Source organism: Lutjanus erythropterus, chromosome 9 (genome assembly GCF_056507025.1).
Source record: "Lutjanus erythropterus isolate fLutEry1 chromosome 9, fLutEry1.hap2, whole genome shotgun sequence".
Classification (NCBI taxonomy): Eukaryota; Metazoa; Chordata; class Actinopteri; order Lutjaniformes; family Lutjanidae; genus Lutjanus; species Lutjanus erythropterus.
The window spans coordinates 5,735,820-5,751,425 of NC_139325.1; the positions used below are offsets into that span (position 1 = coordinate 5,735,820).

The 15,606-nt window shown below is 40.5% G+C and overlaps 1 protein-coding gene across 1 annotated transcript in view; it reads left to right on the top strand.

Annotated features, from left to right (window-relative positions):
- Positions 1 to 8,847, top strand: part of cep162 (centrosomal protein 162) — a 33,798-nt gene extending 24,951 nt beyond the window's left edge. Inside the window, exons 23-30 of the mRNA XM_084725982.1 lie at positions 83 to 319; positions 1,517 to 1,729; positions 1,986 to 2,304; positions 6,504 to 6,636; positions 6,715 to 6,856; positions 6,943 to 7,041; positions 7,283 to 7,417; positions 8,508 to 8,847. Coding sequence (XP_084582108.1) covers positions 83 to 319; positions 1,517 to 1,729; positions 1,986 to 2,304; positions 6,504 to 6,636; positions 6,715 to 6,856; positions 6,943 to 7,041; positions 7,283 to 7,417; positions 8,508 to 8,711 — 1,482 coding nt within the window. The 3' untranslated portion in view covers positions 8,712 to 8,847. The remainder of the gene's footprint in view (positions 1 to 82; positions 320 to 1,516; positions 1,730 to 1,985; positions 2,305 to 6,503; positions 6,637 to 6,714; positions 6,857 to 6,942; positions 7,042 to 7,282; positions 7,418 to 8,507) is intronic.
- The last annotated feature ends 6,759 nt before the right edge of the window (positions 8,848 to 15,606 follow it).

Here is a 15,606-nt window from a genome sequence, read left to right on the forward strand (position 1 = left end):
CTGATCAAAGTTGTTACACTCCCTCCCTTTTCTCTCGAGTTCATGTCTCTTCATTTCTTGAGAGTCTTTCTGTTTTTACCAGGTCAAGGAGCTGGAGCAGATACTAAGACGTAGAAACCCAAACTCCCTGCCTGCTCTGATCTACGCTGCAGCCACAGCCGGGAATCAAGAGGACGACGCTGCCAAGACGTCCCCACCCAGCAGGATCAACGCCTTGCTGGAACGCAGGATTCAGCGTTTGGAAGCTGAGCTGGAGAGCCACGATGAGGAGTCCAAGCGCAGCCTGCGGGCCATGGAACAACAGTTCCACAGAATCAAGGTACAACAGCAATACAGCAATTTGACAATACTACAACTGTTGTATGATGTGGTAAACTGTTATCTAACAGTTAAAATGACATTGTCAGATAAATATATTATAATATATATAATAAGGTGTATTTCCTGATGGCGTGATGACATTATTAAATGGCATTATTATATTATAAAATTGAAACTTTTACACTAAAGGGCCAACTTTGGAATTAGCAATAAAACATATTTACTCCTATTGACAGCGAAGTACAGAGGCAACATTTAAGAGCAGCTCTCAAGTGGGTATTCAGGAGTAATAACCAATCAGACACAAAGATTTACCCCACATCTCACAGAGGCCTGTTAATGTTTTACTCAGTGATATACTATTTTACAAAAACCTGTTTTTATAGCTACTTTTACAACCCCAGTTTTAAAACCCAGGACACTGTGTAAAACGTAAATGGAAAAAGAATGCAATGATTTGCAAAAACTTTTTGATCTATATTCAGTTTAATACATTAATGTTTAATGTTCAAACTGATAAACTTTATTGTTTTGATGAACTTTATTGTCACATTTCAAAAAGGTTGGAACAGGAGCATGTTTACTACTGTGATACATCATCTTTTCTCTTAACAACACTGTGAAAATTGTGAAAAAAACAAAGTGAAATTCTTTCTCATTCTTGCTTGATATACGACTTCAGGTTCTCAGCAGTTCTGGGTCTCTGTTGTTGTATTTTGTGCTTCATAATGCACCACACATTTTCAATGGGAGACAGGTCTGGACTGCAGGCAGGTCAGTCTAGTACCTGAACTCTTTTACTATGAAGACACGCCGTTGGAACATGTGCACAGTGTGTTTTGGCATTGTCTCACTGAAATAAGCAGGGATGTCTCTGTTGTCCCTGCACCATGTGTCACTCCAAAATCTGTATGAACCTTTCAGCATTAATGTGGCCTTCACAGATGTGACAGTTACACACCCCCATACCATCACAGCTGCTGTCTTTTCAAGTTAGCACTGGTAACGATCTGGATGGTCCTTTTGCTCTTTAGCCCAGAGGACATGATGTCCATGATTAGTGATAACAGTCTGAAATGTGGACTCATCAGACCACAGCACACTTTTCCACTTTGTGAAAGAATTTATGAAGTTAAAAAGCAGAAATACTGAAAAACATGACATTTCAACACCTTTGTTTGTGTGAACCGTTTAGCTCCGTTACGAGCAGCAGATCTCAGAGCTGGAGCAGCAGCTGGAACAGAAACAGCAGCTGGAAGCAGCAAACTCAGCAGCAGGGGCCGAGCCGTGGATGTCACAGGTTCAAACGCTGGAGGATGAGCTGCAGAGTGTGAAGAAGAGCCACCGGGAGAAAGAGACATCTCTCCAGGACCAGATTGAGTCTCTCCAGCAGCAGCTCAAACACAAGGTTGGTACAGGAGCTACACAGACCGGTTAAGTCTTCTTAGCTTTAGCCTCACTGTTACCTCTAGCATGCTGACTGACTGATCTGTGTCAGTGAAAAGTGAATTAATTAAACTTTTAGACAGAAATATAAGATTCTTTGCCACGGACATTTGAAATATTGGACTTTGTAAAATGTTGGACTGTATGTGATGAAGCAAAGGCAGGTAGAGAAAATTAAATTTTACTTACTTATACAAACTGATGTCTCTCCTGGACAGGCCCATCCAAGTCCAGGCCGACACCAGCGGCAAGCCGAGGAAGCATTCAGCGTCCGGATAGAGCGGCTGAACCAAGAGCTCAGCACCAAGACACGAAGCATTCAGGAGCTGAGCCGCACTGTGGAGAGACTGCAGAAGGAGAGGAGGAGCATGCTGTCTGTCCCTGGTCCTCGACCAGAAGCCCGTTCTACAGAGACCAAAAGACAAGCAGGCCCCGCAAAAACACTCAGCTCTGCTCCCGCAACAGAGACACGAGGAGGGGAAGAAACGTTTCCAGCTGCTCAGTATGAGAAGACATACCAGCCCACCGTCTTCACAGGTAGGAATGTGGACATTACGGTTGACTTTGCTCTGCATGCTTAGATGAAAACTAGAATATCTATGAGTTCCAAAAAAAAAAAAAAAAGATAACTCACCTGACAAAGTCTGGGAAGCAGTGACTTGCATAATAATTCCATGTTTATCTCATCTCTGAAAATAGTTAGTTAGAGCTGATATGTTAATGTACCATTTTCTAGCTTTCCCTTAAAACTTCTAAAATCAGGTTTGTGTCAGGCTGAGCAATATGATGATATATGTTGTATGAAAATAGAAAAACATTGTTTATCTCATCACAAATAGTTCTTTTTTGTATAATTATCTTTATTTAAGATAAAGATTTTTATCTTTATTATTCTGTGCACCATGAGGTTTAACTTACAGTCTTTCAATACCAAAACTAATAATACCTTTTAACACAATATACACTGATCAGGCATAACATTATGACCACTGACAGGTGAAGTGAATAACACTGATTATCTCTTCATCATGGCACCTGTTAGTGGGTGGGATATATTAGGCAGCAAGAACATTTTGTCCTCAAAGTTGATGTGTTAGCAGCAGGAAAAATGGACAAGTGTAAGGATATGAGTGAGTTTGACAAGGACCAAATTGTGATGGCTAGACGACTGGGTCAGATCATCTCCAAAACTGGAGCTCTTGTTGGGTGTTCCTGGTCTGCAGTGGTCAGTATCTATCAAAAGTGGTCCAATGAAGGAACATTGATGAACCGGTGACAGGGTCATGGGCAGCCAAGGCTCACTGATGCATGTGGGGAGTGAAAGCTGTCCTGTGTGTTCTGATCCAACAGATGAGCTACTGTTGCTCAAACTGCTGAAGAAGTTAATGCTGGTTCTGATAGAAAGGTGTCAGAATACATAGTGCATCACAGTTTGTTGTGTATGGGGCTGCATAGCTGCAGACCAGGGTGTCCATGTTGACCCCTGTGCTCCGCCGAAAGCACCAACAATGGACACATGAGCATCAGAACTGGACCACAGAGCAATGGAAGAAGGTGGCCTGGTCTGATGAATCACGTTTTCTTTTACATCACATGGATGGCTGGGGGTGTGTGTGTTGCTTACCTGGGGAACACATAAAACCAGGATGCACTGTGGGAAGAAGACAAGTCAGCGGAGGCAGTGTGATTGTTATGTCCAGCTCGTTGGAGAGCATACACAGTCCACACAGTAACATCTTTTAAACAAATAATTTATTGAAAATAAAGCAACATATAAAACCCAATGACTAAGTAGGAGAATCAGTGGTGTAATGAAGGTGTTGGGTGCTGTGAATGTGTGCTAACATAAGCTATGTGTACAAGGAAACCAAGGCTAAGCTAAACAAAGTCAAACCAAACAAAACCAGTGGGTGCCTGAAAGGCACCAGCCTTCCAGGAGGATTGGATTCTCCCAAGCTTTTAAAGGCAATGCCCTCCTCGTTGGGGATTGCTTTCACTTGAAAGCAATCCCCAATGAGGAGGGAGGGGTAAGCAACCAGGGAGGGAACCTGCAAGAGAAAGCAGAGGCAGGAACAGGAACTGACCTAAGGCCTGTGACCGTCACAGTGATGCTTTGGGCAATGTTCTGCTGGGAAACCTTGGGTCCTGCCATCCATGTGGATGTTACTTTGACATGTACCACCTACCTGAGCATTGTTGCAGACCATGTACACCCTTTCATGGAAACAGTATTCCCTGATGGCTGTGGTCTCTTTCAGCAGGATAATGCTCCGTGCCACAAAGTAAAAATGGTTCAGGAATGGTTTGAGGAGAACAACAACGAATTTGAGGTGTTGACTTGACCTCCAAATTCCCCAGATCTCAATCCAATCAAGCATCTGTAGGATGTGCTGGACAAACAAGTCCAATCCATGGAGGCCCCACCTCACAACTTACAGGACTTAAAGGGTCTGCTGCTAACATCTTGGTGACAGATACCACAACACACCTTCAGGGGTCTAGTGGAGTCCACGCTTCGATGGGTCAGGACTGTTTTGGCAGCAAAAGGGGAACCAACACAATATTAGGCAGGTGGTCATCATGTTATGTCTGATCAGTATATATTCCATAGCACGTCCTGTCCTTCATTGGTGTCAAGCAACATAAAATATCAATCCTTCCATACATTTATATACACAAGACATAAAATACAAGACACTAGACAATCATTCACTCATCTTACATGCTATTCACATACCTCTCGTTCCAACTCACCCACCCCCACAACATTCAAACACACACCATTTCATCACAAATAGTTATTCAGGTTATATTTTGCATCATTTGGATGATGTTGTGTTCTGCATGGCTCAGATCCAGGCAGGAAATTTGCATGAAGCAAACACATACAAACAGGGAGGAGAGTGAAGATGACACAGAATGAGCATTTGGAACAGGTGAAGAACTCCTATTCACAGAACTTTTAGAGAATGTGCTATATCATGATATGTATTATCTGCATATGAAATGACTTATAGCAAGGTATGAGTTTTTGGTTGTATCGCACTGCTGAGTGACAGCAGAGCTCCAGACCGGTGGGAGAAAAGCCAGTGACACTCAGCAGGAAAGGCAAAAATAACAAGTCAACTGGGCTTAGTCAAGACCAAAAACTTTAAAAGGTGAGAGAGACAGCCCAGTCCAAACACACATGACACCAAGACAAGTCCAAGATAATATAAAGAACATAATGGGCCACTGCAGCCCTGTTTGTGCTGCCTGTCTGTCAGAAAAATAGATAACGCTCATTATCATGGTCAGTGGCTACAATTTTAAACCAGATCAAAAACTACAAAGCAGATACAATACCTGTTATCTTTTAACAGCTGTGAGAGGAAAGTGCATGGCAGCATATTATACCCTTAAACATACCTGTTAGTATTCAGCTGACTTGAGTTATGTAGAAGCTAAAATGTATATTGTCTGTTTTATTGGTTGCTGTAATCACCCCTTTTGTCCACAACGGCCGTGAAGAAATCCCCACAGTGATTCCAGTGTAAGAGGTGGGGAACAGTCCCTTTTTCTGAGTGAAAATGAAGTTCAGCTGATGCTAATATTAGGCTTTAGCAGTCTGAGTATGAAAGGCCCAGCTGGAATCTTCCAAAGTTACTGTATTTATTGCCAAGTCCCCTTTGTTTCCACAGACAGTGTTTTCTTACTGAGCTGCAGTGGAGGGACAGAAACATAAAGAGGGAATCCGAACAGATGAACTCAATTCAACCTTAAATGATGACATTTCGTCTTTTGCACTAAACAAGAGCTGTAGATTTTGTTCCCCGGCTTAGAATCATGTTAGGATAAGGTCTCTTCAGTAAGATTAGTGTGGACAATCACAGTGACCAAATGTTCTTCAATGTCCACGTGGGCATGAGACCATTGTTTAAAGACACAATGTTGACTTGTCCTTAAAGGAATAATGATACAACAACATGCAGTAGCACTTGCCAAATAGGATGTTAAATTAACATTGTTTTTTTTTCAGAAAATATACAAAATATGTTGTTAATACAATTACAGCATCAGCTCTCAGTAAAAGGTTCTGCATGGTTTTTAAAGGTTAGTTTGCATCACTACTCCTGTCTCTGCTGTGTTTAATGCCTTTTTACCCTTAGGTTTATGCATTTTTATTTTACTTATTTATTCATTTATTTCTCAGGGACAGTGCATATTAATAAACATTACTATAAATATGCCAGAATTAGCCAAAAGGCTAGTTTTCATCTGTAGTCCCTGGCCAGATGTAAAGTTGGTGTTGGCAACCTAAAATCAATATAAAAATTCAGAAACAAGTTAAAACAACAATTCTAAAAGCATTTTAATCACAGTAAAAGCAGAACACAGACAGTATTAAGCAGAAAACAGACATGGACACGTGTAAAAGCAGAGTAATAAAAGCAAAGCAAATCACAGTTCAGAAAGACCAAAGGCAAACACTGCAAAAACAACACCAGCACAAGCAAGGTCAAAAACAACAAAAAAATGCAAGCAATAGGATGAAACATGAGAAAACAAAAAAGAAAAACAATTATGAGCAACTTTGCAAAATTAGACGGTAGCAAAGATGCCAAAGAGCAACGACAGACTGGCAGAAACAGAGCGACAGGAGAACGGTAACAGTGAGATATGTCAAGCACGGGCTGTTGCTATTAGCATTAGCAAATAGTTGAATAATGTCTTTTATTGTTGTATATTTTTGACAGGCAGTCATATCTCCGAGGTTCTGCAGGAGAACGAGGCTCTGAAGCAGCAGCTGGTGCAGCTGCAGCTGCAGAGTGAGCGGGACAAAGAGGCGTTAAAGGCTGATGCAGAACAAGCCAAGGAGGAGCTGTGCAGGTCTGTGTGTCAGTGTGAACACAATCACTGATATTTTCTGGATGTGATCAACTAACTGAATTGAATGTGGTCTGTTAGGGTGCAGGAGCGATCTGCAGGGCAGCTGTCCTCTATGAAAGCAGAACACCTCCGGGTGTTAGACCAGCTGCGTGCCACCCATGCCCTGGAGCACTCGTCCTCAAAAGTTGCCGAACTAGCCAATAAGCTCGACACTCAGGAGGTACTGGCTCACTAACCAATCAAAGTCAAGTCCGTAAAATGTCCTTAGACTCATCCTGTTGCCTTAACTTTAATATTTACCTGCAGATTACAGTGAAACATTTGCAAGAGCAGCTGAAAGAGCTGCAGGGAACTAAGAGTGCACTGGCAATATCCAGAACCAGAGAGGATGCTCTGCAGAAACAGGTGAGGCGTAAATTCTGATTCTGATCCCTGTCATTGTAATGTAAGGAACATTTAATGGAAGACAAATTACGCAATTTTTCTTACTGTTTGTCATCTGGGTTTTGATTTGCATTACATTTTGTATTGCTTTTATAACAAGCAATTACATGCCCCTTGATTTTAAGCAAGAAAAAAGAGAATTGTTTTGTTTAGAATTGTTTCTTATTTGAACACTGAGTCACTGCTTCAGTCATGTGTTCAGCTCACCAGACTGCTGAAGGAGCTGAAGGAAGCAAAAGAAGCTCAGAGCCCAGAGGTGAAACTGCTGTGTAGCCTGGAGAGAAAGATCCTCAACATGGAGCTCAGACACCAACACAGAGAGAGAGAGCTGCAGCAGGTACTACTGAGGCCACAATTTACTCTTCATGGAGAGCTTAAGATACTGTTTTAATGGCCCCAGGCCACCAACCTTTCACTGTGGACCCTGTTAGTCTAGCAGGACAAATAGATTACAATGCATCTGTGTGGCATCTTTTTGTGTAACCTGTATTTTAGGACTTTAATTGAATTTTCCATGTTGCCATGGTCAACTAAAGATCCATTGTGCTCATTTGGTGAAGATCTTGAATTGATGACCGACAGAGTAGATTTTCATAACTCCATAGTACAACCACTCTTTATTGGTAGCAAATAATTTTACCCTCATAACAATGTAACTTTTGCTGTTATGTTTCACAATACTGTCCTGCAATAACCAAATGAAATGGGATTATTCTCTTATGTCAGTTGCAAGGTTATTAAATGGATAGCAATAAAGAATATGGAATGAAAGTCCGATTGTGAAACAGAAGTCTGATAGTATGGAATGAAAGTCCCCACACAACTGAGCATCTTCACCCTGAGGACAAGTCGGTCCTACTCTCTCTCTGCTCCATACTATGAGTTATCATCAGCATGCAGATTGTCTCATGAATTAGAGGACAAAGAAGAAACAGCGGAGTCAAACTTAACTTTGACTTTTGACAAAATCTAGTGATGCAGCGTTTGGTCGCACAATAATATGGAATGAAAGTCTGATAATAAAGATCAAAAGTCTAGCAATGTGGAATATAAGTCTGATTATACAGAATGAAAATCAAAATATGGAATAAAATTCAGTATGGAATGAATATCTGATCAGATGTAATGAAAGTCAAAATATGGAATTAATGTCATGGAAGAATAGAAACTCCATCCAACAGAAGGATTTGGACACAATGAAGCAAAAAGCAAGTGTGCAAAGCTCAAGCGCCCTGCCCTCAGCCCCAAATATCTGAAATTTGATTCAGTACCTTCTCCTGAGCAGAGCTCACATTTAATTCTCTTCCAGAGAGGTGCAGCACAGTGAGACCTAAAGCAGAGCCCGTGACAGCAGCTACATCTTTAGTTGTGGGTTATGAACAAAGACAATGTCTAACCTCACTAAATGTCTGTCCCTCTCCCGGCAGGTGATTGGTGGCTCGTGGCAGACGTTGGATGCCGATCAGCAGACAGAGGTGGAGCGCTGGAAGCGTCTGGCTCAGGACAAGAGCAGGGAGCTGGAGGCTTTCCGTCTGGAGCTGGACTCCATCCTGGACATCCTGAGACATCTGCAGAGACAGGGAGTGGTCCTCCCCATCACAGCCCCCACCCCCACCACCCAGAGGAGTTAATGCACAAACATAAGATTAGACTGATGTGTGTCAGTGAGAGCTAATGCTGACACCTGTGTTGAAGCCAGAGATGGACAACATAAGCAATAATCAATACGTCAGTGTTAAAATGAGTTCAGGTGAATGGCTTCTCATCGACAGTAGTGTATTAGTCAATATTCCACATAACAGAGATGACAGTGCTTCCTGGTTCACGTTACTAATACTTAATCTTCAGCCTAAAGTCTGTAAACAAAAAATCTTCACTGAATGTCTTTATATGCATCTGCACCTGTTCATTTTTTAGTATATTTTATAGCTAGTGTGTGTTTTTATTTAAGTTATTATAACTTATTTAATGTGTAATTGAAAGAAATGTTTTTTACAAGTCGTAACTGTGATGATTTATATTTAGCTCCTCCTTTTATACACTGTACTGGAACTGGAACTTCAGGCCTTTAAGTATTCCACTTCACCCTCATTTTAATGCACAGGATCAATTGTATCAGTACTGTACTGCAGAAATGTGGGGGACATTTACTGAGGATTCACGGCTCTGTTTTGGGAGCTACACTGCCAAAATACAGATTTAACTAGAAGGGCAAGGCCAATTGATTTGTTTTGCAATTTTTACTAAAGTGAAAAATGAGTTGTGTATCCACCATGAGATTTGGATCTGCTCCATTTTTTGAAACGTGTTTATTCATTTTGAAGAGTTGTGTAAAAGTACAGAACAGATAAAAAAAAAAATAGAATGATAGCACGGAAAAGAAAGAAGAAATAAGTTAGATGGCATTGACCTACGACACCATGACCCGGTTAACCAGCCACAGCACTGACCATTCACTCTAATTTCTGTCAGACTAATAACAGGTTGCCAAATTTTCTGAAAGAGTCCCTCTGTGACAGTCTTCTCATTTCCTCCACATCCACAAATTTAAAAGGATCTTCCACATGCAACATCCTTCCTCTTAGTTTAATGGGGCCAGTAATCAGTACTGCTGAAAAACAGTCAAACAAACAACTGAAAACATAACCTTGGATGGATATATTTGCAAATAGCTGCTGCACTTGAATTATCAGTACTGACTGCAGGCAGCAGAGGAAAACCAGAAAACTCTCCCACTCTGAAGGTCTGTTTAATCCACTCCCTGATGTTTTTATTGAAGTGACAACTTCAGGCTGTAAGAGGAATATTTATTCATGTAAAGTATAATCCACTTCCAACAGGGTCTTCTCCTCAGCTATAGTCCAAGTTCAGCAGCAGAGAGCACTTTCTTATTCCGACAACTGCTTAAACTGTCTTAAACAGCTCAATATAAGGTCCTATCAAGTGTCTCATCATTCAGAACAGCATGAGGCTTAATAAATATCTACAAGAAATCTGAACCCCCACTGACAGCAGTAACAGCTGCAGTTAATGAACTCCACATCAGAGAAAACAACATCCTGATGATTTTGCTGTGTAATGCCTTAAAGGGAGGGGGGTTAAAAATGAGAAAAAGCTGTTCGGTCATTAGAATCAGTTGGGTTTACCTGCTTGGGAGCAGTGCTGGGAGTAACATGCTATTTGTATTTGTTCTATTTGTTATTCTGTGACAGCATTACAGCCTATGAAATATATAAAGACGTCAAGGCCTACATGCTCAACACTCAAAAATAATAATTTATTTGATAGTAAATCAATTAAATTTTCTTGTTCGACCAATTCTTAATGAGCAATTAATCGATCATTGATTTATCGTTGTCATCCTTACTGTAAAGTAACTGTTTGAGTACTCTGATTATTTTTTTATTGTAACAAGTAATGCAGCAAGTTAGTTTTGCAATTCAAGTACTTGAGCAGTCCGCTACTTTGCAGTTTTACTGTATTTCCATTACCACAAGAACTACCACCTGTCACAGGAGGAGAGTCTGAGGGAGACGTTTTTCATTTGAGACAGAGGACAGACAGCCTATGCGGTCAGTGGAAACTGAAATTGTAGAGTTTCTCAAATTGTGTCTCAAGAAGGATGTGTTGAACGAATTCCCTTTGAACAAGAAAGTCTTTCTTGGAGTCAGTACTCAAACACCATCCCATGGAGAGGCTTTTTATCCTTGGAAGTCTCCTCAGATGAACTGAATGTCCTGGAACTGGTGAGTCTCTGTGATCTGACAAGTCTGTGCACATTTGTAGTTTGTATGTAAGCACGTATTTTGAGAAGATGAAGGTAGAATCAGTAGGATTTGTCCAAGCTGTTCATAAATGGAACACCGGAAAGATCCCAGGATGTCAAGAAAGGCCGATGTTCTGGGTTGGTAAAGCTTCTCTCCCACAGCAAAATAATGAGAAAATGAGAAAATTTCAAACAAAATTTTGAGTGTGCCTGATGCTCACTGCCGACTAGTATCCCCACCATATTGCCAGAAGTATTAATAGCAGTAGATGTATCACTGAGGTTGCGTGTGTCTGTGTGTGTGTGCACATGCATTATCATGCATATTTGTATGTATATGGGTGAGAGTGTATGTCAGTAAAAGTCCCCTTACAGACACAAAGAACAGCTTTTGTGTGTGTGTGTGTATATATATATATATATGAGAAGCTGTGTCAGTAAGTGGGACAGAAGAAAAATATGGCTGAGATTAAAAATGTTAGTTGGCAGCCATTACACTGAGAGCTAGACATTCAAATAAGCCAATCACAATCAGTCTTGTCAATTTCTGCCCAGCAACTGTGAGTGGACGTGTATCCACTGTGTAGACAAGACAGGTATTTCATGAATGAATGAGTGAATTTAACATTAACAGCTCAAACTTTGAGTTTAACAGTTAAAAAGACTGCAGTCTAAAATGTACAAGTTGGACACAGAAAGACACAGATAGAGACAGACAGACAGGCAGTGTTTTTTAAACTGTTAATAACTTCACACTTTGAGCTGCTTCAGGTGTAATTCTCTCTGTATGAAGTTTTAACTGTCAAAAAACATTTTAGGTCAATCCACCAGTCAGAAGACAGGACAAGCCTCAGGTTCGGGAAACTGGCCAATTTCCTGTATGTTACAGCACAGAGAAATGTGAATACTGAAAGTGTTGGGGGTCAGCCTGTCAGTGCTCAGACCATACACCACACACTGCATCATATTGGTCTGTGTGGCTGTCATCCCAGAAGGAAGCCTCTTCTAAAGATGATGCACATGAAAGCCCGCAAACAGTTTGCTAAAGACAAGCAGACTAAGGACATGGATTACTGGAACCATGTCCTGTGGTCTGATGAGACCAAGATAAACTTATTTGGTTCAGATGGTGTCAAGCGTGTGTGGCGGCAACCAGGTGAGGAGTACAAAGACAAGTGTGTCTTGCCTACAGTCAAGCATGGTGTTGTGTCATGGTCTGGGGCTGCATGAGTGCTGCCGGCACTGGGGAGCCTGTTCATTGAGGGAACCATGAATGCCAACATGTACTGTGACATACTGAAGCAGAGCATGATCCCCTCCCTTTAGAAACTGGGCCACAGGGCAGTATTCCAACATGTTAATGACCCCAAACACACCTCCAAGACAACCACTGCCTTGCTAAAGAAGCTGAGGGTAAAGGTGATGGACTGGCCAAGCATGTCTCTAGACCTAAACCCTATTGAGCATCTGTGGGGCATCTTCAAACGGAAGGTGGAGGAGCGCAAGGTCTCTAACATCCACCAGCCCCGTGATGTCATCATGGAGGAGTGGAAGAGGATTCCAGTGGCAACCTGTGAAGCTCTGGTGAACTCCACGCCCAAGAGGGTTAAGGCAGTGCTGGAAAATAATGGTGGCCACACAAAATATTGACACTTTGGGCCCAATTTGGACATTTTCACCTAAGGGTGTACTCACTTTTGTTGCCAGCGGTTAGACATTAATGGCTGTGTGTTGAATTATTTTGAGGGGACAGTAAATTTACACTGTTATACAAGCTGTACACCGACTACTTTACATTGTATCAAAGTGTCATTTCTTCAGTGTTGTCCCATGAAAAGATATAATTAAATATTTGCAGAAATGTGAGGGGTGTACTCACTTTTGTGAGATACTACATGTCACCCCGACATTTGACAACATACAAATTGCTGGATAATTTTTTTTCAGTAATCTCAACAGCTTTACCAGTATGTGACATGTATTTTTTTGTTTTGAAAATTTTCAAACATAAAATCATGTCACAGTATTTTATTTTAACTAACTATCATTAAAATATAATTTTTAATAATTTTTAATTTTCTCTTACGGTTGCACCACCTGACATTTTGGGTGGTTTGAGATGTTAAAACATAAAATATATTATTTGAATGTAAACAGTCTCCACAGTATACAGTGATACCTGCTATGAATTGATTCAATTATTTTAAAAGGAAATTTTACACTTGGACACAAAAGTCTGTCTGCTGTGTCACTGACCCTGATATAAATGCAGGGGTGGAAGTAACTAATTACAAATACTCAAATTACTGAAACTAAGTAGTTTTTAGTGTGCTTGTACTTTTATGAGTATATATTCAAGTCTGTACTTTTACTTGCACTTAAGTACGCATTACAAGATGTAATCTACTTAGTTACTTTTAAAATCTTAGTGAGTACTGAGTATGATTTGAGTTAATATCCAAACCTTTCATCTGAATTTTAGTAGCCAGTCAGGTGATCTGATCACAAACAAGCCAATAAAAACGTGACATACAAGTGAAAAACAAAACAAAACACTGCAGCAGCGCACATTTGGAGTAAAGATGTTAATGATTAATTATTAATCAATTAATTGCTGTTAAGAATTTAACCAATTAAAACTGTGTTCATGGGTTGAATAGTCGTGGCAGTAACTTCACCTCATTTGATGTTTTGTCTGGTGGAGCTGTTTGTTGAATAAGAAAAATTAAACTAAAAAACTAAAAAAATGACAAAAACAGAAAGGAAAAATGTGCTTTGTATCATATAAATTATTAATGATGAATAATCATTTTCAACTATGATTTAAGGAAAATGCAGAAAATGTGTAACCCTTTCTAGAGGTGACTGACATCAACGTTTAGAAATAACTAACACTCTCAGTAGTTTTTGAGACAAATACTTTGTACTTTTACTCTACTTAAAAATATATGTAACACCAGTACTTTTACTTTTAATTGAGTAATATTTTAGCAGTGTAACAGTACTTGTACTTGAGTACTTTAAGTACTCTTTCCACCTCTGTATAATTGAAATAAGTGATCAAGGCAGCAGTAGAGAAGAAACTCCTCTGTTCTGTGAGCTAAAATGATGTTTCTGACAGTTGACTGTGGGACTTGGACAGATATTTGACTTCTGTAATGGTAGTTTCCCAAAAGAACAGGCTGCCTCACAGCGAGGTAAAGTGGTGACAATATTATAAAACTGACATTCATTTTTTTCAGGTGACTAAAATCTGTTTTATTGCTGACTCTGTCCACAACAGGACTCTGTTTAGCCTCTGTGCTGGTGTCCCTCACTGCTTCTAGGAAGTGTGTTGTACTGAACACCATCTACTGTAGGAAACACTGACTGTGGATCAGTCGTTCAGACAACCACACTTCAAATAACCTGACTTTTATTTCTCTTACACTTGTAGATATGCAGCCTCAATGGAGGACATCTGAGAGAACATCTTCACTGTGGTAAGATATTTATTCTCAGTGTGACCAGCTGCTTTTCATTTGGGTTTTGAATTTTACAGGTCTTTAATAGGAGTCTGGATGACCACATTGCTTTGACTTGAAAATGTAACAATTGTGTTTTCTTTTCCAACAGAGACACGCCTGCCTTTCAGACTGAGGTTACACCTTGAGTTTCAATCGTAGTTGTATTTCTTGGCCAAAATACTCAAAAGAAAACTCCAGAAAAAAGAAAAAGAAAATCTCAGGGCAGGTGAGCTTGGATTGATCCTCCAACCTCATGTATCTGATATTAGCTGCTTATCTTGTTGAGCTATTCCTGCTGACATTTTTTTTTTTTTAATATTGCCAACAGTGGTGTTCATACCTGTGGTCATGAGTTTGAGCAACACTTGGAAACCAAGTGTTGGTGTCTCTACAGACAAAGCTGTATTGAATCATTTGAGAGAACAACCACACTGATAGGAGATGATATTGATGCTCTGCAAGATCATGTTGAAGCTTTCAGAATGAGGAATTGAACCATCAACCTTAGGACAACAGAAAATGGAGACTTAACTCCTAGACTAATGCAATCACACCACCCACCCTCCTCCACCAGAATTGACTTAACTGTGGTAGACTTGGTGCTACTGGTGGGGACTCGGCAGACTCCTGCTCATGTGGAATTGACATGACTGTGGTAGACTTGGTAGACTGAGTAGACTTGATATGGCTGATGTTCATAAATGAGCAGGTGCTCCTACCCATGTTTCTCATGGATTGAATTGTGTTTGCAGGTGTACGTCTGTGTCTATGTGCCTACAATATTATGTTAAGGTATACATGGATATGCATGTTTGTATTTTATCTGCAGGCTCGCTACTTTTGTGTACATGTATAACATAATATTAAATAATTTAAGTTTACTTATTTAAAAAGTGCATCCATATATGTACACTTATTTTCTGCTCTGTCAACATGAACTAATAAAAAGTTTGTTCACAAAAAAAAAAAAAAATAATAGTGTGTCATGATGAAACTGGTGATTTACACGCTGTTACAGCCACCACCGTTTCTGCCCCCCCGTGCTTAACCCTTGTGCCGTGTAGTTCTGTTTGTATATTGCAGTGTGTGAACTCCGGCCCATGATTGGCCTCCAGCTATGCGGGGTGTTGCCTGCGTCATCTACACTGTTGGTCGGCCTGCTGATTGGTTTCTCTTGATCGCCCATCCACCAATCACAGGAGTGCAGCTGGAAGTCGATGAGATTTAAGCTCAGGGAGCGTGCCAGTCATGGCG